At 48.3% G+C, this 23,233-nt stretch overlaps 1 protein-coding gene across 2 annotated transcripts in view; it reads right to left on the reverse strand.

Annotated features, from left to right (window-relative positions):
* Positions 1 to 23,233, reverse strand: part of GNAO1 (G protein subunit alpha o1) — a 142,033-nt gene that overhangs the window by 39,129 nt on the left and 79,671 nt on the right. For both annotated transcript variants that reach the window (XM_084215311.1, XM_084215310.1), the window contains exon 4: positions 8,938 to 9,098. In XM_084215311.1, coding sequence (XP_084071437.1) covers positions 8,938 to 9,098 — 161 coding nt within the window. The remainder of the gene's footprint in view (positions 1 to 8,937; positions 9,099 to 23,233) is intronic.

Raw genomic sequence — 23,233 nt, forward strand, 5'->3', positions numbered from 1 at the left:
GGGGAACACCAGATACAAACAAACCCCTCGTCAGGTTTCCAAGAGAGGGAGGAGGCAAGACGGCCACCCCTGGCACTGACCCAGCCCTGGAGAGCCAGTGTCCACAGCGCTGTACTGAAATGCCGAGGAAAAGCGCAGCCCCTGCTGCCTGCACAGCCCGCTCCTCAATCCGCTGGTGCCGGGCTCTCCCGACACACTCCCTCTACCCACCGCACACATGGCCAGCCGTGTGTCCGGGCTGCTGAGCCCCGCAGAAAGGAGCCCGCATTTCCCCTCTTCCCATCCAAACCGCAGCTCCACGGCTGGGGCTCGCTCAGCATCCCAGCCACGCACACGGCCTGGATAAGCGAGACACAAAGCGCTGTTTGCTCCAGGGCTAATTAGAGCCATTGTATCAATTAGTCTGTGAAAGAATCGGTGCCCTCGGCTGCACGGAGCGGGTCCCAGGGCACCGTGCTGGCCGGGTGCTGGGGCTCGGCTCCCCGGGGCTCCCCTGCCCTCCGTGCCCGCCCGGCCCCGCCGGCTCCGGCCCCGCCGCGCTGCTCTCGCCACCGCGGGCGTCAGCAGCTCACGGACAGCCCCCGTCACTGTCCCCGCCGGGAACCGCCACAGGGAGCACCGCGGGGCCGGGGAGCTCTGCCTTCCTAACAGGGGCTGTGCCACCCTCCCTTCATGGGCACGGATCTGCCGCTTCAAACCCATCATTGCCGAGTCCTGTGATCTGGTGATTTTACAGCGTGTCACAACGTTTGCTACATCCTATTTTTTTTTTCCTTCATTTTTGTTCTCTCGAGCCCCTCAAGGCTGGATATTAGATGGGCTATTTGCTTAAGGAAATAAAAAAGGGTTTTCCAGCTCTCCTGTTCACAGACAAAAGGCTTTCAAGTACAAGCCAGAGGGTTTAGGAAGCAGCAGATAAAAGCAATTTTCCAATGGTTCTCTTAATAAATTCTGAAAAACAGGGAGTTTTGGCTAGGCTTGTGATTGGTTTTGGATTTAACTCCTAACTTTAAAGTTGGATTTTGGATAAAACTCCTAACCTGAGGATGGGGATGCTGCATTCTTCTAGTGGGAAGGGTGTGTGCGCTGTCTGGTCCCCAGGGCGGGGCTGGGGGGATGAGTGGCAGCAGCTGCACACCTCTAGCAGTTCTCAAAAGCCTTTGGAGCTCTCCTGCATGCTGGGGGCTGATGAATGGCACCACTCTGGCACAGTGGTGTCAGAGCCCTGAGCAGGGCACAGGATGGGGAATGGGATGGTCCATGGAGGAATCAGAAACTGTGAAGGAGGGGAAAGGAAGATAACTGCATCCTGAGCACACAGAGCTGATCTGTCCTGCTTGGCAGGGCCTGTCCTGGGTTGGAGTGGCTCACCCCATGGCTGGTGCAGGCAGCTCTGCCCCAGTGTTCCCAATGTGCGGCTACACGCTCCCTGGACTGCAGCACAGTCCTTTTTCAACTTTACCTTACAAACTGGGATGATTTCTGGGATAGCACTTGGGGAGGGGGTGCACAGGCAGCTGTGCAGCATCTCACCACTGGTGCCTGCAGACCTGTGTGGAAGACAGCTTGCTCCATCCTGGAGCCTGCCTACAAAGAAACCCCTGCATTCCTGCCATTCTTTGCCATTTAAGGATTTCAAAGGGTAGCAAATACATCTCCAGGCTCACCTCCCAGCCTCACAGACATGCCAGCCCTGACGCCAGCCGTGTGAGGAGCCTCGGCAGAGTGGTCTCCTGACAGATTTTCCTGCAGACACACCGCAGAATCAGGAGGCTGAGAGCAGCGGATGTCCCCACGTGGTCACACGCATTGCTGGGGGACAGGGCTCAGAGCCCCCGTGCACAGAGCCCGGTGCTGACTGGCTGGCATGAAGCAGGAATCACACACACCAGGGGACAAACGCCTTGCTAGAGCTATCCAATTCCCTAAGGAGCTTCCAGGAGCAATGGTTACCCTGAGAGCCTCTCTGGTGCGCCCCTGAGGAGGTGCCCCATCTCCTGCCATCAGCCTGTGCCAGTGATGCTGTTTGTCTTGCAGGGCAGGGGGTGATGGTGGAGCTGGGGGTACACTGTACACCAAACCTCAGGGTGCAGAAAGGGAGAGGGAAGCTTGGATTCCTTGGCTTTGCAGGGGAGGAGGAGCAGGGGCTGTGAGCTCCCAGGAGAGTCTGGACTCCCTGGCTGTGAAGCTGCATCCCAGCACTGCCACACCCCGGTGTGATGAGGAGCTCGGGGTGAAAGGTGGGAGACAGTGAGGGGCTCACTGCAGGGTGAGAGTGCTGCCTGAGGAAGGGGGGGAGAGGGAGGCTGCAGCCAGCAATAGGGGCAGCAGTGAAAAAACAAACTGAACGGAACAAAAAAACCCAACCTCAACCCTTGGTGGCAGCCTGCCAGCTCCAGCTGGTTTCATAAGGACATTTCAGCCTAAAAATACACAAATACTCAGCCAAAAAAAGTCAAATCTTTCTGCGCCAAATCTGTCACCCACAGCCCTTCACAAGGCAGGAAGAAATTCCTGTTGGGTCTGTCAGTCGGAGATGAGAACAGATTATCTGGGGTTCAGGACTGTGGTTCAGCAGGTTTCCTTGGGGGGATGCCCTGTGCTGTGTTTATAGATGGTGCTGGCTGCTCCTCACCACTAAGCAAAATGTGAAAAGAGAAGAGATCATTTCCAAGTTCTTGCTGTATCTCCTGCTCCAGGCAGTGTGAACTACCTCAGCTCCTGCCCTTTTGGTGTGGGCTTTGCCAAAATGGGGACAGCCCTGATCTGATGAGCCCATTTAATTGTGTCTCATTAAATACCAATTTACTCGCTCAAGGTGTCAAGATTTTACTAATCCCAGACCAAGGACAACACAGCAGCAATGCAACACAGAATGAAAAATGGCAGGGAGGTGGCAGGTACTGCTGTGCCTCTGTGCTCAAGGAGTGAACTACCTAGGTAGCTTCTCTGCTCCTCCTTGCAGGACAGTCTGTATCTCCTGTGTCTCTTCAGAGCTGTACCCCAAAAGAGGGTGGGTCTGGTGGAGCTCTGCCTCTGCCCTGGGGTCTGAGAGGGGCCAAGTGGGATGGGCACTATAACGAGATCCAGTATCTTGTAATGAGACTGTGTCATGCAGAGCCCTGCAGACCTCTCTGCCTGGGAGTTTTCTGCCAAAGAAGCTCAATCCTTCTGCTTTCCTGTCAGTGTTTGGTGGGATAGGAAGGTGATTTAACACATACTGTCAAGATAATCTGATGTGGTCTCCACTCTGCTTTCGGCCAAGAGAGGCAGCCCCTGGAGAGTTTGTACCCAATTTCAGTGAAATTGGGTGTTCCAGATGGATGACGACTTAGGGGGAGATGCTGGGAAACATCCAGCTGATTTAAAAAACAATGTCTTTCCTATTGTGCTCTACTCCACCTCACACTCAGCCCTAGGTGAAGCCTTATAATAACAGCAATTCCTTAATTTATGAGGATAAGACCTCTTCCAAAACCTAAGACCTCTTCCAAGCCCAAGCCCTGCAAGACTGTAACAGGCTGAAGCTCAGATTGCCTGTGTCTCCCTCACCCTGCACTGACAAGAAACAGCCCCGCTCCAGAACCAGCACCAGCACCAGCAGACATTGCAGAGCTGCTCCTCCCTGGAAAGAGATTTACATCTCATTCGTGGGAATGGAGCAAGGTTGGTGATTTTAGTCAACCAGCTCTGGCCTTTATGGACTGTTTTGCTTTTCTTGTTGTAGGGAAACTGGATTATTTAGTGCTGGTGGGCATATTTACTTACTGGGGTAAATTAAACCATAAATTCAGACAAATGTACCTACCTCTACACTCGTGATGTATTTTTCCTTTCTGCTTTATTGGGCTCCAAGACACAAAGGTGCATTGTTCAATAAACAGCGCAATGCAAGTCATCCCAATTAATTGGATTGTTCCATTTATGCTGCTACTGCCTCCAATTAAATGCAAGGGAGCGCAAGTGACGGGCACGAGTAAGATGGGTGTGCAGAAAACCATATTCTAATGCAAAAGCTGTGATGGGAAAATAGAATCTACACACCTGATGGGAATATTAATGCAAAACCATGACCTATAATTTTTCTTTCTTCAGTCTGGGCGTGCCAGAAACAATTGCAGCTCATTAAAATGGATCATGTCCTGACAGTCCTGCATAATGACCAAGTCCCACAAGTCCCATGGTTTAAATGTTTGCCTTGCTGGTGAAGCCAGCAATGTAAATGTTTAGACCATGGGACTTGTGGGATGTGGACATTATCATAGAGCTGCATGGTCCTGCTTGACTAGAGACAGGAAACTGCAGCAAACCTTGAAGACCCTTTCTCTCTTTTAAACCCAGTGTTATCAGAGGAAGAGCCAAGGGAAAAAGAACAAACCCAAGAGTGCCAGTGTGGGTTGGAGCTCTGGAGTTCATCTGGCCCTTTTCAAAGCAGGACCAACTTCAAAGTTAAATTCAGTTTGAAAATTAGCTCAGGTGGCTCAGTGTTGAGCACTTTCAAGGATGGAGATTTTACAGCCTCTCTGGGCAGTCTGTTCCAATGCTGCCTTGTCAGGGCTCAATCTGGAAGCCATTCACCACATCACAACAACATCTGGCTCTACTTTCTTAACTGCTTTTTTGATGCAAAGTGTGTGTTGGCACGTGGGATGCAGTAAGAATCAGTAGGGAAGGTGATAGCATCGTGCAAAGACAATTCTTTTGCAAGGAAAATAGATCAGAAAACAGTCCCACACAAGATGGGGTGAGAAGGAAGACACTGCAGTATTTTATTCTGAGTCTGGTGCCGTTTTTCTGTAAGGCACTGCCAGACCAATTCTTGAAGATGAAATAACCAAAGTGTTGTCCAGTTTGGGCTTGGAATTTGGCACAAACTTGAGATGTCAGTGCTATGGGTAGCTGTGCTGGAGCAACAAACACAATTGCATCTTTCTCCCCTGAACAGTGAGGTCTGTATCCCTCTTCAGAGGCATCTCTCTCTTCCTTGGCTCCTGATGGAGGGAGCCAAAGGCAACAAGCTTCCTAGCCCTGACACCTCTGATATGTGTGAAGATGGATGGGTTGAATGCAGGCCTAAAATATTTTACATTTTCACGGTAGTTTCACAGCCCTGGCATTATCAAATGATCTTTCAAAGTACTTGGAAGCAGGAGGAGAAGAACTTGAGATAGGTTCTGGCTTTTTTGTGTCTGTGTACTTGCAAACTGTCTCTGCCTACACATCTTGCAGGGCCTGTTCCTCTTTGGAGATGCACACAGAAAATTGGTGCTCGTGTGGATGCTCTGTCTGCTCCATTTCCCCCCTGAAGTTTGGAGGCTGTTCAAAGCCAGTCCCCATCCCTGGCTGCTTCAGACCAGACTTGCCCTGTGTGCTGCACTCCACTGACCAGCCTGGTTAGGAACTCAAGGCTAGGAAACACAAGACAATTTTAAAATCTGAACAAAAGTAGGAGATTAAGGAAACCAGCTGGAAACCTCTGTTTTGCTGATTTTGAAAGCAAAATGTGGGTCACAGATGTGCTTCCACAGACAGAAATGGCTGGAGAAGAAAAAGACATCAGCATTGCCCAGACTCTTTGATGATCAGAGGTAGATTTAGCTCCTAGGCATAGAGACAAGAAAGGAAGAGGAGACTAAGTAGGAATAAAAACATAATCAAGATATTAGGAATGTGGAACGCAACCCACCCGTAAATTTGCCTCAGGGAACGACAAAAAAATGCAGTGACAAAAAAATGCAGTAACAAAAAAAGATGAAACCAATTGCTACATCTTACTCTCTTCCCTTGTGTTGCCTTCCTTATGGTTTTGCTTTTTGCAGTCCAAGACACAGGGGGTCCATTACAGAACCTTCCCTCTTCCTCCTCTGTAAAAGTGCTGTTTTCTACTGCTCCTTTGCAGCAGCTACAAAATCCTCGCTAAGGACTGGCTGACTTTAGAGCCCAAAAGAAACAAAGCTTTGCAGGAAATCCATGCTTGTCTGCATGTACCAGAGCCTAGAAAGCAATGTGCTCTGGCTCCAGAAGGGAGCTAATACTCACTTCTTGTTTAGTCTAACACAAAAGATTAAACTTATTTTCAGTGAAATTGATGACAGACTGGTAAGGGCCATGCAGCTGAACCTTGCAGGCTGTTGATTAGCCTGTGACTTGGTCTCCCAGGGGCTGCAACAGAAGGCCTGTTGTTCCAGCCATTTAAAAAAACCTCAAGGTAAAGCACTAGAAGAACAATTAAAGACAACAGCAGCACTGACTCAGAGGAGCCCAGGTGGTGGTTCCTTAGAAATAGCCAAGCAGCAGGGCGAGGTTCTGGAAGCACTCAGGGCATTGGGTGGGTGGTTTCTGGGGTGAAGGGAAGTGCCCAGAGCTCTCCTGAAGGTCTCACCTGTGCTGGCCACAGCACGACCTGGTCACTTGGTGCCTTCAGGCTTGTGGCATGTGCTGAGCAGCCATGGAGCACAATCTCCAGCTCCTGCAGGAAACTTCCCTCCTGCCAGCAAAATGCCACTCCCTAAGGCTTAACACCAGGAGAAGCCTGAAATGAAATGCTAGTGCAGCTCACTGCCTGTCACTGTTTTTCAGACTTTGGGGAACTTAGAATTCAGTTCTTGTCTGGAATTTATTTTTCTCTGCCCTAATGAAAACACATTTTGTAGTTGTTAGTGTTTTAAATTGAGTATCAGTGTCAATAAAGACAAGCCTTTTCCCAGGGTGGGAAAAAAAAATAAAACTGTCTTAAATCTTCCACTCATGCAAAAGTAAACAACCCCAAAGCATTGAAGAATTACATAAAATATATGCCTGTTTTCACTGGGAGTCCACTGGGCGTGAATAAGTGCCATCTGAGCTCTCATTGCACCACCATCTCCCCTGATGGCACCAAGGCCTAGAGGTGCAGAAGGATGTGTTTTGGTGCCCTGCCATGTGACAACATCTTTGCTCCCAGTGGTGGAACCACCAGAGGCTCCTGAACACCGGCAGGGCTGTAAATGAGAGGGACTTTGTTATCTCCAGCTTCCCCATCCAACCTGGCCCAGGGAAAAAAGGTGTCCAGCCCCAGCACAACTCACAGTGCAGCTAAGGAGAGAGGCATCACAGCAGTGCCCTGGCACAGAGGGTCATCCATCCTCACCTGGATGCAAGAGATTTTGTCAGAGACACCAGAATTTGGCTGGGCTGCAACCCCTAGATTGCAATTGCTGTGAATACAACAGCACAGAGCCTCTTCAGTTGATGTCTAGAAACTGCTTGTGGTTTCAGAGCTCTTGCTGATGAATTGCATAGCAGCTGGTCATATTGGGAGGGCTCTGCTTATTATTTTCAACTGCTATCTTGCATGGAAGGAAAATCAAAATACTTTCCTCAAGGTAATTGGCTCTAAAACAATTGAAGGTTTTTTTTCACAAAGTTGTAATGCAATTAGGACTGGCATTTTAGATAATTTATATCTCTAAAGGTTTGTTTATGCCATCATACCCTTATTTTGTGAAAAAAAAAGAAGAAAAAAAAAAGAAAAAGAAAAAGCTGCTGGCAAGAGAAAGCTTATTTTGCTACTACAGACAATGAAATACAGATTAAAACCATCATCCACCTAGTACTGATTAAAAGGCAGCAGAATGCCAGGATCATCTCTGAGGTGTGATCATGGTTGGGTAGGATGCTGTGTCACCAACCACACATCTGCAGGTTTCCCATTCAGTTTTCCATCCATGCCAAATGATGTGTCATCACTTGCCTTCTGCTGCAGCACCTCAAGAGCTGCTCTCCCCAGCTGCCCTGCCAGCTTGGGTGGCAGCATCTGGTGCAGCTGGGAGCAGCAGGCCCACCCCACAGAACAAAACCAGCAGCCACACCAGTGCCTGGGTTGTGTTTTTGATATCCCAGAACACCCCAAGCAGAGATGCCAAACAATCCAAACACAATAACAACTCCAAAAGTGCATGAAACAGCTGGTGAACTTGATGTGGGAGATTGTGATAGCCAAAAGCATGGACATAGCATTGCCTGACACCATTGGGGAGTTTCTGTTTCCCTGATTGCCAAAAGGTCCAAGGGTACAGCTGGGGAAATGAATGCTCTCTGCCTGCCTGGTCCTTATGTTTACACTTAACCACCCTTGGCTGACTCTTGCCCCAGACACAGTCCAGGGCCAGGGGCATTTTGCCTGACTGCAACAGATGCTGTGATTGAAATGATGGGATGAAAACCTTTGCTCTCCTGGCCTAGGTGGAAGCAAATGTATTGGATCAATTATCATTAAAAATTGGTCTGAACTGAAACTGGGGAGACACTGAACATCTCTTCAGAGCCACAGCAGCCATTGATGGGTGGATGTGACAGTATGAACCAAAGCCATGGATTCAGACAATTCCCACTGAATGACATCTGGATGTGGTCCCTCTTGGTAGAGAAGCCACTGACTGTATTACAAGAGTAACTCAATACCCCTGGATGTCCCTTAGCCTTGGTTGTAATCCAGCTGACCTATCAGTACACTGTACAACTACAGGAAGTACAGTAGGAAAGAAAAGCAAACAGAGGAAAGAAAAGCAAACCCAGGAGCTGTACTGCTGTACAAAGCAGGTGATCAGACCCTTCTGCTCTCAATCAGATAGACAAAGGAACCATTTGCCTGCCCACAGGTTGATCTGCCTATATTCACTAGATCCATGTTTGCAAGAACCTACCTTGAGACATTTGGGAGCTGTTTGGGAATCTGGCCTTGGGGTCACAGACCTGACCCCAGACTGGCCAAGAGGGGACATGAATGTCCTGCCTGATCCTTTGTGTTTTGCAGTGGCCTGTGACACAACACACATGCCAAACTGTGAGCAGAGACACATTTAGCTCCACTGCTGTGAGGGCATTCACTTCAGTTAACACTTTAACAAATCCAAATGCAGCTCCTTAACATGCAAGGCCACAGACAGGGATACTCACTATTGGGCTGAGTCGTTAAGCTGATATTCCCGGGACCGGTTGAAGCATTCCTGGATCCCAGAGTCTGCCCAGAGCCTCATCATAGCTGACAGCAGCTCTGGAGAGAAGGGCTCTGTGTCCTCCATCCGACTTACGACGTCGCAGACCATCTTGGCGTCAGCCTGCAGAGGAGAGAAACAAGAGCTCACACAGATGCCTAAGGCAGAACGTGGAGCCAGAGATCTCAGAAACAGTCCACCAAACCAACAGGAGTAAAGAGGCCGTGTTTCTCAGGATGGGGCTTTAGCATCCAGGCTGTGTGATCCAGCTGAAAGGGCAAAAGGAGGATGGAGGAAGGAAATCACAAGGAAGAAGGTTGTTTGTGCAATCCACCTCATATCAACAAGTATTTCCATTCAACAGACAAAGCAGTGTGCACTGCACATGTGGAATTTCATGGGAACAGATAGGAATTCATACATGTACAAGGATATTTAAAATTGTTAGCAACAACACCTTGCTTTAACTGAAAGTGGAAACTTGCTGAAGTGGGGGCTTTGTATCAGAAAGAACAGCGGAAAGACTCCAGAAATAATTTTTTCCAGATGCTGGTTTATTGCTTTCCCTAAATTCTTGTTTTTTGCTATGAGCCCCTGCTAGGAGAGCTAATTCATGTTAATGCAGACCACCTTGGCTGGCTGTGGTGCTCTGTGACTCAGAGGGAGAGGAATCTCCCACGGTTACAGAGCATGGCAGTGAGGGCAGGGCCAGCTGGCCATTTTCAGATGGAATCTTTTTTGGTGAGAAAAAGTGAGATTCACTGGGACAACAATGTTTTCTGGAGGATAGTGCTCTGACACAACTTGGGTCTGGAAGATGTCTCAGATTTAGGATGGGAACGTCTAGACAGACTTGGAATAGCTGAGTTCAGCCTTCCTGTAATAGCCCACAAGTGGCTGATGCCTCAGTCGTTTGTGAAGAAGGACACCCAAACTCATGACCCCCTCTGCTTGCTTTGCAAGAAGTAAACTCCCATAGCACCCACAGACTCCTGAAACCCTTGGAATCTTGACTAATTTGCAGAGTTTTTCTTTCATTTCTACTAGCTGAAACAAACCTAATTATTATTGCTTTAATTAATTGGAAAAGAGGAGCTCTTGTTCCTTGTGTGTTGCAGCTTGTGAAGACAACCTTCTTGTTTTACTCTCTTGTCTCTTGTGTGCTAGGCTGAACCCATTCTTGGCCAAATGCAGGTGGAAATCTTTGCCTTCCAGGGTGTTTGAGCTAAGCCAGCAAGGGCAGACCAGAAACACAAATCTCGAGAGGGGAGTGCAGGCTCTGCTCATGCTTTGCTGGGGACAATTAGAGGTGCCACCATTGAGGAGCACCGCTATAACCTTATTGTAGGGATGGGAATGACAAGTGTATGGCAGGGTTTGCATGGTCAGGATCAAAACTCTGTAACCTCTTTGTTGAACACCAAAACTGTGGAAAAATTGCAGGGCACCAAACCGAAAGCAGTGGAGACTGAAGCTGCTGGAGATTTTTAGTGCTCAATGAAAGAGCCTCAGGTGCCCTGAACATCCAGCCTTTATGGGCTGAGGAAGTCTCAGTACTGTATGTCTCAGTATTGTATCCCATAAAACTTAATGGGGTGGACTCTATGCTTTGAAGGCTTTATGAACATAAAATCTTTCTCACAGAGCACTTAACTTCATATTTTAGTGCCCAGGAATCCTCCCAGCCCTCTGTACAGACTCTGCTCAATTTGGAGAAAAAATATTAGTGACTCACACCTCAAAGCCAAGACAAACGAAGAACCTTGAAGAGTTCAGTTAATTTCAAAAGCTTGTTTTCTGCCCCGGAGTGCTTTGTGAGCTGAGTGAATATTCATAAATCATCTGTATGGTTTGCCTGCCCTGCTGGAGCGGCAGTTCTGCTCTTTTCACAGACTCTAAATGACATAAAACCTGCTAATGGCTGCGGTCTGCCTTGGCCCCAGTATTTGTGTATGGGTGATGCAGGAATAGCATCCATTCTTCCAGTCAGGTAGAAGGATGTCTTTGTATGTTATCGTGACTGCTGGAGGGGGTTACAGGTGTAAGTCACAGATCTGTCCATCTGTCTGCGAGGGCAAAGCACATTTGAAGCTCTCCAGCTGTCATGGGCATGGTCTGGGCTTCTTCTGAGTTTTGTGGATTTAACTGCAGGCTGCTCTTTGCAAAACATCAGAGGCAATGGCACAGTCATCACATTTTCTGTGCTGGGAAATAGCTGCATCACCTTTTCAGCTGCTGAGACTTGTGGCAGCTCCCTGTGAGTTAAGACCCAGCACAGGGGGGTTTTGAGTAGAAGACAGAGATGAACAGCAATGACAAGGCAGAATGGGAGTGACCAAGCACAGACATTTCTGGCTGTGGTTAACTGTGAGTCTGTTGGGCCAGAAGTGGGGCTGAGCACGTAGGGCAGGGGATTATTTTGGTACATGGTGCTCTGCAGTAACTGGAGGTCCCTTCTGAGGACAGGAGAGGCTCTCCTCCCACAGCATGGACACCTGCCTGCAGGGCAGACAGAGTCAGCAGGCTGAAGCAAGGGAAGATCTCAAAGGAAAGTTTATTGCTTCTGCTGACCAGTAGTAACAAAATTCCAGACTTAGTTTTATTTTGCAGAGGGAACCACTCAACTTTTGGTTTAACAGATCCAGAAAGAGCAGGTGCAATGAGTACTTTTAAAAATACCCCTTCCCCCTGCCAAGGTTGAAGTCCCTCTGTCAAGGAGCATGGGGCCATCCAGGAGCTCAGGCATTTGTTAGATGATTTAACGAGCAATTAAGGATACAAGAAGAGAAGATACCCCTTTCTTTTCTCACTCTCCAGGCTGTGTCTCAAGCTGGGAATGACATTAAAATCTCCAACTCCCCCTGGGCCCAGCAGGTAGATTTTTAAATACTGCTTGATTGACTTTTCTCTGCCTGCCTCCCCTGGGTGTGCTGCTCCTGCTTTTCCTGAGGTGAGAGGAGCCGAGCCTCCTGCCATGCTCTGCCTCTGTACTGCAGCCAGCAATTAAATAAAGCAAAACAAAACAGGCAAACCAGCCCCCCATTCCCTGCCCTTGCAGTTCCCACCCGACAGGGCTGCTGTTAATGAACATCACGGTGGTATTTCAGCTGCCTCGGGAGCTAAAAATAGGCAGTGCTTGGTCCCTGGGATTTCTGGAAGGAGCTACAAAATGGTGCAGGGCTCATTCCACCACTGCTGCCTCTGCCATTCCCAGCTGCTCTGTCTTCTATCTCCTCAGAACAAGACATCTGGGAGGAGGGTAGGAGGTCAGGCTGGTCTCCTGAATGCTCGTTCTTACCCAGCACGAGCACCCCAGCCTATCTCTGCAGCATTCTGACACATCTCACTGCCTTGCATTTCCTACAGCCGGTGAAACCCCAACACCTGAGCTGAATGCCTTTGGGCAGCTCATTATGGAGAGTGGGGTTTGACACTCTGTGTCATTGCTGAATGCTGATTCCCATCCACCTACAGCAGGAGAATTAAAGTTGGCTGGCCATGGCCTGGGGTGACAGCTGAGCTTAGAGACTGTGGTAAAGTGAAATTATACATCCAGCCTTTAGACATCAAGCCAAGAGACCAAATAAGGCTTTACTAAAGAACAGACCTCCACTCTGGTTGGGGAATGAAGAGGGCTCTGTAAGGCCAGGGCAGGGTCTGAAATCCACAGGCAGATGTGAACAAGAAGCTTGTAAACACAGTGGGAAGTTGGCATGTGTCATTCCTAACCCCAGGCTGTGGGTCTACCTGTGCACCACACTTCTGGTATAAATCCAGCTCAAAAGGGGATCTGTTCTCTGCCTAACCTGGATATAACTGCAGTTATTTAATTGTCTCCCATACGTCACTGTCACCAAGCTCACAGCCTGTGCTCAGCATCCAAACTTGTGACTTCACTTGTACAGCCACAAGCCCAATTAATGTGTTACCTGGCTGGAAGGGAGAGGGGCCCCTCCCTGCAGTCTGACACCACTGGCAGTTGCCTTTCTCTCTGCCAGCAGGTTATTTTCCATCACCCTGATACAGACCACCCCTAATTATTTGTTCCTCACCACCACCCATGACTGGTGCCCACAAAGACACCAGCAGAGCTGCACTACAAAGGTACCAGCAAAGCTGCTGCTGCTCTGGAGTCACACTGGAGTAGGACCCAGGTACCCATCTCTGACTACCCCTGGGCAAATCCGAGCTCTGATCCTTTGAAGTTGCCTGAACGCTGACTAGGAGACTTTTTATTTTAATTTTTTTTTCCAAAAGGAGTAGTTTTCTGGAAGGGGAATTTTAAGGGAGAGGCAAAACCTTGTGAGAAGCTGTGTGGTACAAATCTGCTAAACCTTACAGAGCTGTGCTGTGTTACAGCCAATGGAGGTATGAGCTGGTGTGCCACACTGTACTGTCCTTTCCTTTTGGTGAACTAAATCCCAGTAAATATCAAATTTTTTTTTTTTTGCTATTATTTGCTCTGATTAATGATACTTGTCACTTAGCCTCTCAAAGGTTAACCCTGGGGCAATTTCATCTGGTGGCTGGTTGTACCAGGAGCTGCTTCTCAGAACATTTCAGAAAATCCATGCAGTGAGGGAAAAGATGAGCACTATAAGCCCTTCAATTTGGCTGGTGGTACGAGGCAAAGCAGCACAGTGCCAGTCATCAGCAAGCAATCTCATGGAAATAGTAGTGTCCATCATGAGTCATGAACCTGGCAATAATCAAACTCATCTCTAGAGACCATCCAGCATGCAAAAAGGACATCCCTGGAAGGGAACCCTTGTGGGGACCAGATCCTGATCTCAGGGCACAGCAGAAGTGCCTCTGCTGCTCCAGTGAGAAATTATGTCCTGTAACTTCATGGCAGAACATGTCTCTAAACTGGAAACCTCCCCCTCTCCTTACAGACTGCCTCAGAAATATGGACCCCACTTCCAGCCAAAGAGTGGCTGCATTGCAGCAGAAGCCAGTGATTTTCACAGCGTTTCAGCCTGATTAAATCCTGGAAACAAAGCATGCCTGGTGAATATGTCTTTTCCAGAGACATCCAGGGCCCAGCTCCAAGTCCATAGAAGTTTTTGTAGACGCTGAATAAATAGCTACATGTATGACTCTCCCCCTCACTCTCCCTCTCTTTCTCACACATCTGTGTTTCAGAGCTGACCTCTCAATCTGTGGAAGTCTGTCTGGCATTAAGCAGCTGCTGTGCATCGTGGGAGAGACAACTTTCCTCCTGCACCCTTCCATCTACCCTCAGAACATTTAATTGAGGCCTCCCACCTCGGCTTGGCATTTGGCTTGCTGAGAGATCCTGGAAGGCACTGAGCAGGTAAAAATCTATCCAGTGGCTTATTAATATCTGTCCCTTTGGAGATTACCTTGAGGTGGGCACCCAAACTTCCCCTCTTCACTCTCGTTAGCTGGAGGTGGAAATGCAAAACTCTGAACACAGATCCCAGTGGTCTGAGAAAAGAGTTTACCCAAAAGCTCAGTGTAGTGATCTCTAGGAGTCTGAATCACACAGCAAAGCTAAGCCTAAAACAATAAGTTAGAGATGGCTGGCTTTCCACAGAGTCACAGTAGCCATCCACCCTTGTGCAAACCTCTCACAAAAAGGTTGGCTGACTTGGATGCAATGCTGAAGGGCTGCTGTCTGTCTGTCTGTCTGTCTGGGAGCAGACAGACTCTTGTGTACAGAAAACATAACCAGGCAGCCACGCCGACATCCAGATCTTCTTGTGAGCTTGTGCTGTCCGGCTGGCAATTAGTACAGCCCTGGTTTTCACATCCTTCTGGAGCCAAGATGGCACCATCACCTCTGACTGTCTTGGCCAAACAATTCCTTGTGTCTGGGAAGTGGTCTAGGATCTCTAGCCTGAAACCTTGTTATAGCTGTTTTTTTTTCTGTCTGCTGTTTCCTGTTTGGGCAGACATTGAGCAGGACTGATATTGCAGATTATGATGATTCTTACAGCAGACCAACTCCTCTGTGTTCAGTACTACCTTCATTCCCATTCTGGATGATACTGCAGTTGACCAAATAAAATTTGACAGCCCTTAGGTGGGTATAACCCTCTTTTCCCCTCCTTCAACACATATAAAATAATATTCCTGGTTTGCTTGGACTGATGACTGTCTGGCAATCCAGAGACTGGATAATGCATGGACTAGACTCAGCTCTTGGGCTGCCAGCTGCCCACCACCATAGTAAGAATTCCTATAGCTCCACGTCCTGCAGAAAATTATGGTTCATTGGGGGAAAACCCCACAACCCAACAACACAGAACTCAACCTGCTAGGACAAGTTATTTCCTGAATTTGTTTTTTTCTAGGAAATGCAGGCTCCTCCCCTCTTCTTGAGGAGCTCAGAGTAGCTCCAGAGCTGGGCGAGACAAACATGGTGGGTAGCTGCCCTGATTTTTCCAAGCAAGAATGGGGAAGCCAGAAAGCTTGTGTTAAATGGTCTCAAAATAGATCCTGACCCACTAGCTGCAAAGGCAGGAAAGAAAACAGCACTCTGTCCATCCAGTCCCCTCTATTTCAAGAAGAGGGCATCCCCAAGAGGCCAAGATCCGCTGCGGGCTCTCCCAGCATCGCTCCAAGAACAGGATGCTTTAATGGGCCCTCTGCCCTACAAGCACTGAGCAAAGGGTCTGGGTACAGCCAAAACATCATCCCTGACTGAGGACTCGCAGGCCATGCAGGCACAGACAGCACTGCCCACCAGGGAGGGGATGAGAGAGAGAGTCACAGATGGGGACATTAGCCGCATGGCTTCATGCTCTGCAGGGAAGTGCTCTGCCGCAGTGCTGAGGAGCAGGCTGGAAACATGGAAAGATGAGAGAGCAAAATCCTTGCAGCTTACTGCCCTTCTGCTCTCCCTAATATCCTCTGCTGGGTAGAAGTCCATAAAATGTAACAGCACTGGAGTATTTGTGCTGCAGTAAACGGCAGGGAAATGCCTGAGATGCCACAGTGGGAACACAGGTGGGGGAGCTGCACTGGCTCCTGGCATTTGTAAAATAAATGGATATTTTCCATTCATTGCAACGCGGGCGGCTGAGGCTGAACAGAGCGGGAGTGGTGGTGATTCTCTGGGAACCCACTCCAGGTTTGGGAATTCCTGATGGGTTTAGCATGTACATCTTCCACTCCTGAAATGTCCTCAAGATTTTCCACACCAACATCCTTCTGGGTGACTGTGTTAAAAGTGGCAGGGCAGGGGGGACACAGTTTCATTCCAAGCTTTCCCATCACAAAGGGGGAAAACAGGCTTTGTCTTTGGAGCAGAAAGGGAAACCAGCTCCTGTGGTGGGTGCATTCCTGGGAGAAAGATTTTTTTAACATCTCTGGCTAAATGCCACTTGTGTGTATGATGGTTTATAGGGCAGTGCCTTCCTGCTGGGAAGTTGTGCAGTGCTAGTAATTAGTTTAATGCTCAGAACTTGATGCTGAACAGTGGGTGCTAATCTCCACTCTACAATTAATCTCACAGATTGATCAGTGCCTCTGTGATGAGGGACTAAGCCTGTGGGTTACATTCTCTGTCCCTGAAGAAAGAGATGGTGTTTCAACCAGAAAGAACCCTGTTTGATTTTATGGTCCTTTTTACTTGGTGATCTCTGTTGAAGATGCATACCTAAAGGAAAACAGGAAGAGGCAAAATCCCTCCCTTCCCCCCAACCTGTTAAATTTCATCTCCCTGTTGCCTCTTTTCTTCTTATAACCCATAATTTCTTCTGTAACCCATAAATGGCATATCTGGGTAGGGATTTTTTACTGCCCTCCACTGACAGAGCAGTCAGTGGGTTTGCTGTGCATACTCAAGCTTTGTGCCTGATGGGGGGGGGGGTCTCAAAATGATTTCTTGCATTGCTGATGTGACATTAGTCATCACAGCAGCCAATGAATGCTGATTCTTCCACTTGGCAGCAGAACTGAAAAATTAGGTGGTGTTAAAAATCAGCTTGGATGAAACGTGGATTCTCTTGCAAACCCAAAATCCTCTGAAAAATTTAATTTCACATCCAGCCAAAGCACTTGCCTTAAGTCCTATCAAAATATTTTGGGTTATTTAGGTTCTCAGTGTTATTTTTTAGAAGTATGTCAAATTTCAAACAAAAATTTTGGGTTTGAATGAAAGTTGGGAAAATTAAAACAAATTACTTTGTCCTTTCAGGAATGCAAAATCCTCTTGAAACATTCTCACATAATTTCCTCTTGTCCATGACTACATGTACATTTTGACTGGAGTCGTATATTTTAACTGGATTTGTACATTTTGACCAGATTTTACAAATTATTTTGGTTTATTTCAGACTATTTTTTAGCCATTTCATCAGGAATTTCTGTCCAGGTCTATTAATAAGTAGAACAAGAACTTTCTCATCAGGACTCCTTCATTCTCAGCTTATTTTCTGTTCTAATTTCAGTTGTCACCATCTCAAATTTTCTGGTTTTTGGTCCCGTGCTCTTTCACCAAGTCTCCTACAAGATGACCACTGCTGAGTTTTCCTGGCAATGAAGGGGTTTGCAGCAGTTCCCAAAGCAAATACCCAAGCTGGTGTGGCAACTTCTTGGATTTTGGTCTCTGGCTGCAACACAACCAGTGATGGAGATGCAGAGTGACCCCAGACAAGGGGGAAAGAGTTCACATGGACACATGGCAGGTTTAGAATAGAAATTAGAATAAATTCTTCCCAGTGAGGGTGATGAGGCACTGGGACAGATTGCCAGAGAAGCCATGGATGCCCTGTCCCTGGAAGTGTTCAAGGCAGGTTGGTTGGGACTTCAGGCAACATGACCTAGTGGGAGGTGGAGGTGTGCCTGCCCATGGTAGGGAGGTTGGAATAAGATGATCTTCAAGGTCCCTTCCAACCTAAACCATTCTTGGATTCTATGATACTCACATTGTGAAGGGGACAGAAACAAGATGAAACAAGATGCCATTCACCGAGTGATTGGTTGGCAAAATTTTGCCTATGACTTCTTATTGCTACAATCCTTGTTTAGCTTCTCTCCCTCCTAATTCCCAGGTGACTGTGAGCCCTTCTCTGCAGGGAGGAGCAGAGGTGGGGGTAGAGGAGCCTTTGGTTGAGGTTCTGCTGTGACTGGAAGCTGCCTCTGATGGGGCTGAGGTTGTGCAGTGACTGGTCAAGGAGTCTGTAGCTGTTTAAAAGGAGCCACAGAGTTCAGAGCAGATGAAAGACAGAGTTTTAGTTAAATCTCCTCTGTGCTGCTGTATTTCCAGCAAAATCAAGACTTGGGTGCTTGTAACAGGCTTGGAGGAGTTCTTCCTTTGATCAGTGGGGATTACAGAGACTGACCTCCAGCAAGTTCCTGCTTTCTGGAGCTGAGGCATGTCACACACTAACAGATTTGCTTAAACATTGTTTCAGGTTGCTGCAGAGAAAAAGTGTCCTATATTTTCCTTACAAGAGCGTCAAAAAATTTCCCCAACTCTTTGATAGGGGGAGGGTGGGAGAGGAAGAAGAGGGAAAGGAAGAGAAGACAGAGGGGAACCTGTTGGGTTGAGTGTGAGCGCGGCTGTTCCAGGGGAAGCTGTTCTCAGGGATATTAAGAGGAACTTTATTTTTATTAACTGCTCTTTTCAGAGAAAATGGATAAATAGGACCTCAGGTGCATCATTAGATGACAGGATAGTTCCTAAGATAAGTGGCTGGCAGAGAACTACCTTTCTAACAGCTTAACAAGGGTAGGCAGAAATAGGCTGGGGGGCTGGAAGAAGTCTTTGATGCTCTTGTGTATATTTATTATTTATTCTTCTGGCACAAATATAGCATCAAAAATATCAAAACCAAAAAAAGCTCATAAAATGCTGTCACTGGATTAGTCCTACATCTCTGTAACCATGGCATCGTGTAGTAATGACAAGAAAAATCAGCAACAATGGGAAAAAAGCACCCAGCATTTATGCCACTTGTGAGGGTGAGGCAGACTTCCTTGCTCTGGTGGGGATGCACCAGAAGGGATAAGAAAATCTGAGAGCATCTTACTAGCCTGGGCATCTGTGAAGCTCAGCTATGGTGGAAAATGCCACAAAACAATGGAATGGCTCCCTTGTGTGTAAGCCTGTGTGATACAAATAGAGGATAGAGGGTGGATCCCCCCCTAAAACCCTTTGCTGCCCTTACAGGTCACCTGAACCCCCACAGAACAGGGGGGATGGCCCCAGTGCCTGCCTGTAGCCAAGAATGGAAATGGCTGCACCCTCCCAGCCCCATGCTCAAGGCTCTCTGTCACTGTGACCTGCTGGTGTTCATCTCTGGGGGGTGGCACCACCACTCCTCACCCTCTGCCTCTCATGTTCATCCTATTTCAGTGCTCTGTGCTCCCTCTGTCTCGGTGCCACCCTCCCTGGGTCTGCCAGCCCTGCAGCTGCTGCAGTGGGAAGCCCTCCCTGGTGGCTGTTCAGAGCAGAGGGCTGTGCTGACATGAGGAGCAAGGCACCAGCTTATTACTGTACAGAGTAGTTCTTGGAAAATTCTATATATTCACTTTTTTTCTGGAATACTTTGGCTGGATTGGAAATATTTCAACTACCATCCGGGGATTAAGGAGCTTCTTTTAATCTGCTTTTTTTTGGTTTTTTTTACCCCTTTGCAGAAAAAAAAGAGTAAAAGCCTGCTCCAAGATGTCCTCCATGGAGGGACTGGGATTTGGCATTGTCATGCAGTGATGCCGGTGGATAATGGGATGTGATAACAGTCACTGACTGCCTCCCAGAGCCCCTTTGCAGAATGGGTCAGACTTCTCCCACAGACACATTTGGGGTAGAAGTTGCCAGTATTCTCCAGCCATGCAGCTGGGAGCAAAGCTCAGGTTTAGGGTCTGTTTGTGCTGCCCTGGACTCGCCCAGCAGCACAGAGCAGAACTGAAAATAAAACCTTGGAGCAGAGATTTTCACAGCTGCCTAATGGGTCTAGAAATCTGATTTCTTCTAAAATAAGCAGCCCAGGCCTGCAGTCACCATGTTCATCTCAGCAGCAGAGAGCACAGTGGGTCCCTCCATGGCACAGCCAGTTAGCTGGAAAGTGAGAAACCCCAAAAAATCCAAATTCTGCAATTTCTGACTCCTCTCTATTTTCCCCTCCTGGTTGCTTTGGCTTTTTCTCTCCTGGCAAGCCCTTCTCCCCAGCACTACTGCAGCTCTGCCTGCCTGCTGCCATCCCAGCCCCAGGAACAGCCCTGCCTGTGCAGCACTCTCTGGAGATGCCATTTCTCTTGCAGGCATTCAGCCCATGGTGCATCGCAAAAAAATATCCCCAGCAGAGTGAATGATGCCAGTAAGGCTCTTGCCTTCCCTCCACCTCCCAGGGCTACTTTCTGCCTTGGCTACGAGCCTGCTGCATCTTTGTGTGGTTAATAAAAATAACCTAAAAGTACTCGGGAGCAGACAGAGCAATCCCAGAGACTCCAAACATCTAAGGGGCTTTGTTTCCAAGGCAACATCTTGTCTCCTAGCTGCAAAAGGCCACGGGAATGAAGGCAGCCTATGGAAAATGAATAGCTAAATGACAACAACAACAAAAAAATCTGCTGGGGAGCGTTTCAGAGAGGGAGGGGTGTTCGTAGGGGGGCCAGGAAAGAGCGAAGCTAAACAAGCCAGGAGTAGCTGCACAGAGCATGCAAAGGGACAGGGTGCAATTTATCTCATGAGAAGCTCAGTCCTGCCCCCATTGAAATGCAGAGCACCACTTCCACAGACTTAATGGGAGCAGGGGAGCTTGCACAAATCAGCTATTCTTTTCTTTCCCCCCTTTTTTAAGCTACAGTGTTTGAAGATTGGAGCTAGTTAAAAATAATCTATTGTCCAAGGCAGAGACTTCCCCGGTCCCAGGAGCTCCCCAGCCAGGGCTGCAGCTGACTATTGATTTTGGTCACCCCAGTTTCCCACTGCCAGAGCTGCCTCCTCCCACCACAGCCCAGGGCAGCGAGGCAGGCAGGAGGTGCCAGAGCGCCAGAGCATCCCTTCAGCCCTTCCAGGAAAGAAACATGTTTTCACCCATTTTCCAAGGTTTCCAGAGCCGTGCAGTGTGTTAATATCTGTGTGCAGTCCAAGCTGTAGTCAGTCTTTCACCATGGCTGCAAGGATGGCTTTGCTCTCCCAGCCTTTTGAGCCAGCTGCCCGGAGAGCAGACTGGGAGCGTCAGGCACGGGGAAAGCACAGACCCCTGTGCCCCCATGGCCCCTGTGTGACAGCACCTCCCTTGGTGAGGGCAGGCAGGCAGGTGGGTCTGGGGCTCCACCATGGTGCTCTAAAGTGCAAGCCTCCCTTATGTAAGTGCCTGATGCAGTCAAAAGCCCCCGGGATCATTTATGGGATTGATATCAGACAGGGAGGGGAGAGGCTGCCCGCGCCAGCCGAGACGCCGGCTGCAGATGCACTGCTCCTGCCTCTCCTCTCCCCTCTGTCCCAGGGGAGAGCTGAAAGCTGAGCATCACCATGCCAAGTAAGCTGCCAGAGCTTTTTCTCTGTGTCCCAGGGGGTGGCAGGGATGCCCTGGGAACAGGACAGGCATTGGGACAGGAGCTCCTCCAAGCTGGGTCTCTGCTCCTCAGCAGCACAACCTACACAGAGCTCCACCATGCCTGAAGTGGGCTCCTGACACGGCGAGGGCAGGAGGGAGCCTGGGCATTTCCCTGGGGTGGCCAGGAGGGACTGAGGACATTAGGGTTTGTTAGTGCTGCTCTCTGTCCCAGGCTGGAGTCAGCCTTGGGCTCAAGCTCTCCCTCTCCCTTCCTCAGAGACTCTTTGGGATGACAAGCAACTCAGCCACTGATGTCTTGCCTGATGTTAAAACATTTTATTTAATTAATGTTTTTTCTTTGTTCCATCTCTCAATCAATACCATGTGGGCAAGAGGTTCCCAGAGGGAGAGCTGATGGGAAATGCTCACATCACACTTTTTTTTCACACCGTCTGCTGTGGGCAGAGCCAATCCATCCACATGGATGGATGGATGACTGCTATTTATTATTCATCTTGGTGTGCGGAGCAGAGCCTCTGTCTGAGCAAGTTTTGAGATGATGAGGTTTGCTTCTCACTCCTCCTCCTTGAAATGGTTTTAAATTTAGCTTAACTTCAGGGAATTCCTCCGAAATTGCCCTGGAGATGCAAGGCTGGAATTTGGTCCCTATAGCTCTGCCCGGAGCTGGAGGGCTGCCATGGGAAGCCTGCCTGCAGGGAAATAGAGCTGGGCTGTCACCACTGATCCCAACGGGCAGTGCTGGTGTGTCACCCTCCCTGACTCCTGGAGAGCAGTCAGGTACATGCAGGGCAGGGCCAGCAGGCACAGGCTGCTGGAAAAGCAGGGGACCAGTCTGACCAGTCATTCTGCTCAGCCTCTTCCCAGGGGACGTTCAATGGGCAAAAACCCGGGCCACAGGGAGCTCCTGGGGCTCAAGGATGGACCAGTAGGGATGGTTGATTTAAGAATGGGGAGAGCATGGGACTCGGGTGTTTGTATCAAAACCACTGCAGCCATTTTACCTTCTTGTCCCCATTTCAATCTTCTTGCAAGTACCCACTGAGAGTATTGTGCACTTACTAATTTTCTATCCTAAACTCCTTTGCTGTGCTCCTGGATAACCTGCCACTGCCAAAACTTTCATCCCTACATGGCTGAAGTTCACTTCTACATGAAATGTTTCCTACAGATCATGTTGAGTTTTCACTTGCAAATACTCTTGGACAACTTTCAAGGCACTCACCCCACCTAACCATGACATAAATTGTGTGGTACTCTCTGTACAACTGGTTGTCAAAATAGTTCAAAATATTAATACAGGAGCTGGGATTTTCCAAGGTACTTGGTATTGACCTAACCTGATTCACACTGGGCTTGTCTGCAAATTGTTAGCAACAGGGAACAATGAATGTTCCTGAAAATCCCATCCCTTGGACATAATGATCGAGAAAATAGATTTTGCAGGACGCATTATTATTGGGTTGTAAAAAATTCTCACCCAGTTGTCTTTAAAAATGCATCTGCTCAGGTTGTTAGTGGCATTTGCATGGACAGTCTTGTCATTATGTCTGAATGAATAAACAGTATTGATTTATATTATAATAAATTTATAGAATAAGAGATAAAATAGAGCCAGCTGGTGGCTGGATTATACTTTTTTGGAGTATTTGCTGGCAAATGTCTCATGTTTTGGTTTTTCAAGAGGACTGAACAGGGGACAATGCACCTGTTACCCTTGGTCCTAACATGATCATGTGATAACCATCTGTGCCCTGTTGA

Source organism: Fringilla coelebs (genome assembly GCF_963513975.1).
Source record: "Fringilla coelebs genome assembly, chromosome: 14".
Taxonomy (NCBI): domain Eukaryota; kingdom Metazoa; phylum Chordata; class Aves; order Passeriformes; family Fringillidae; genus Fringilla; species Fringilla coelebs.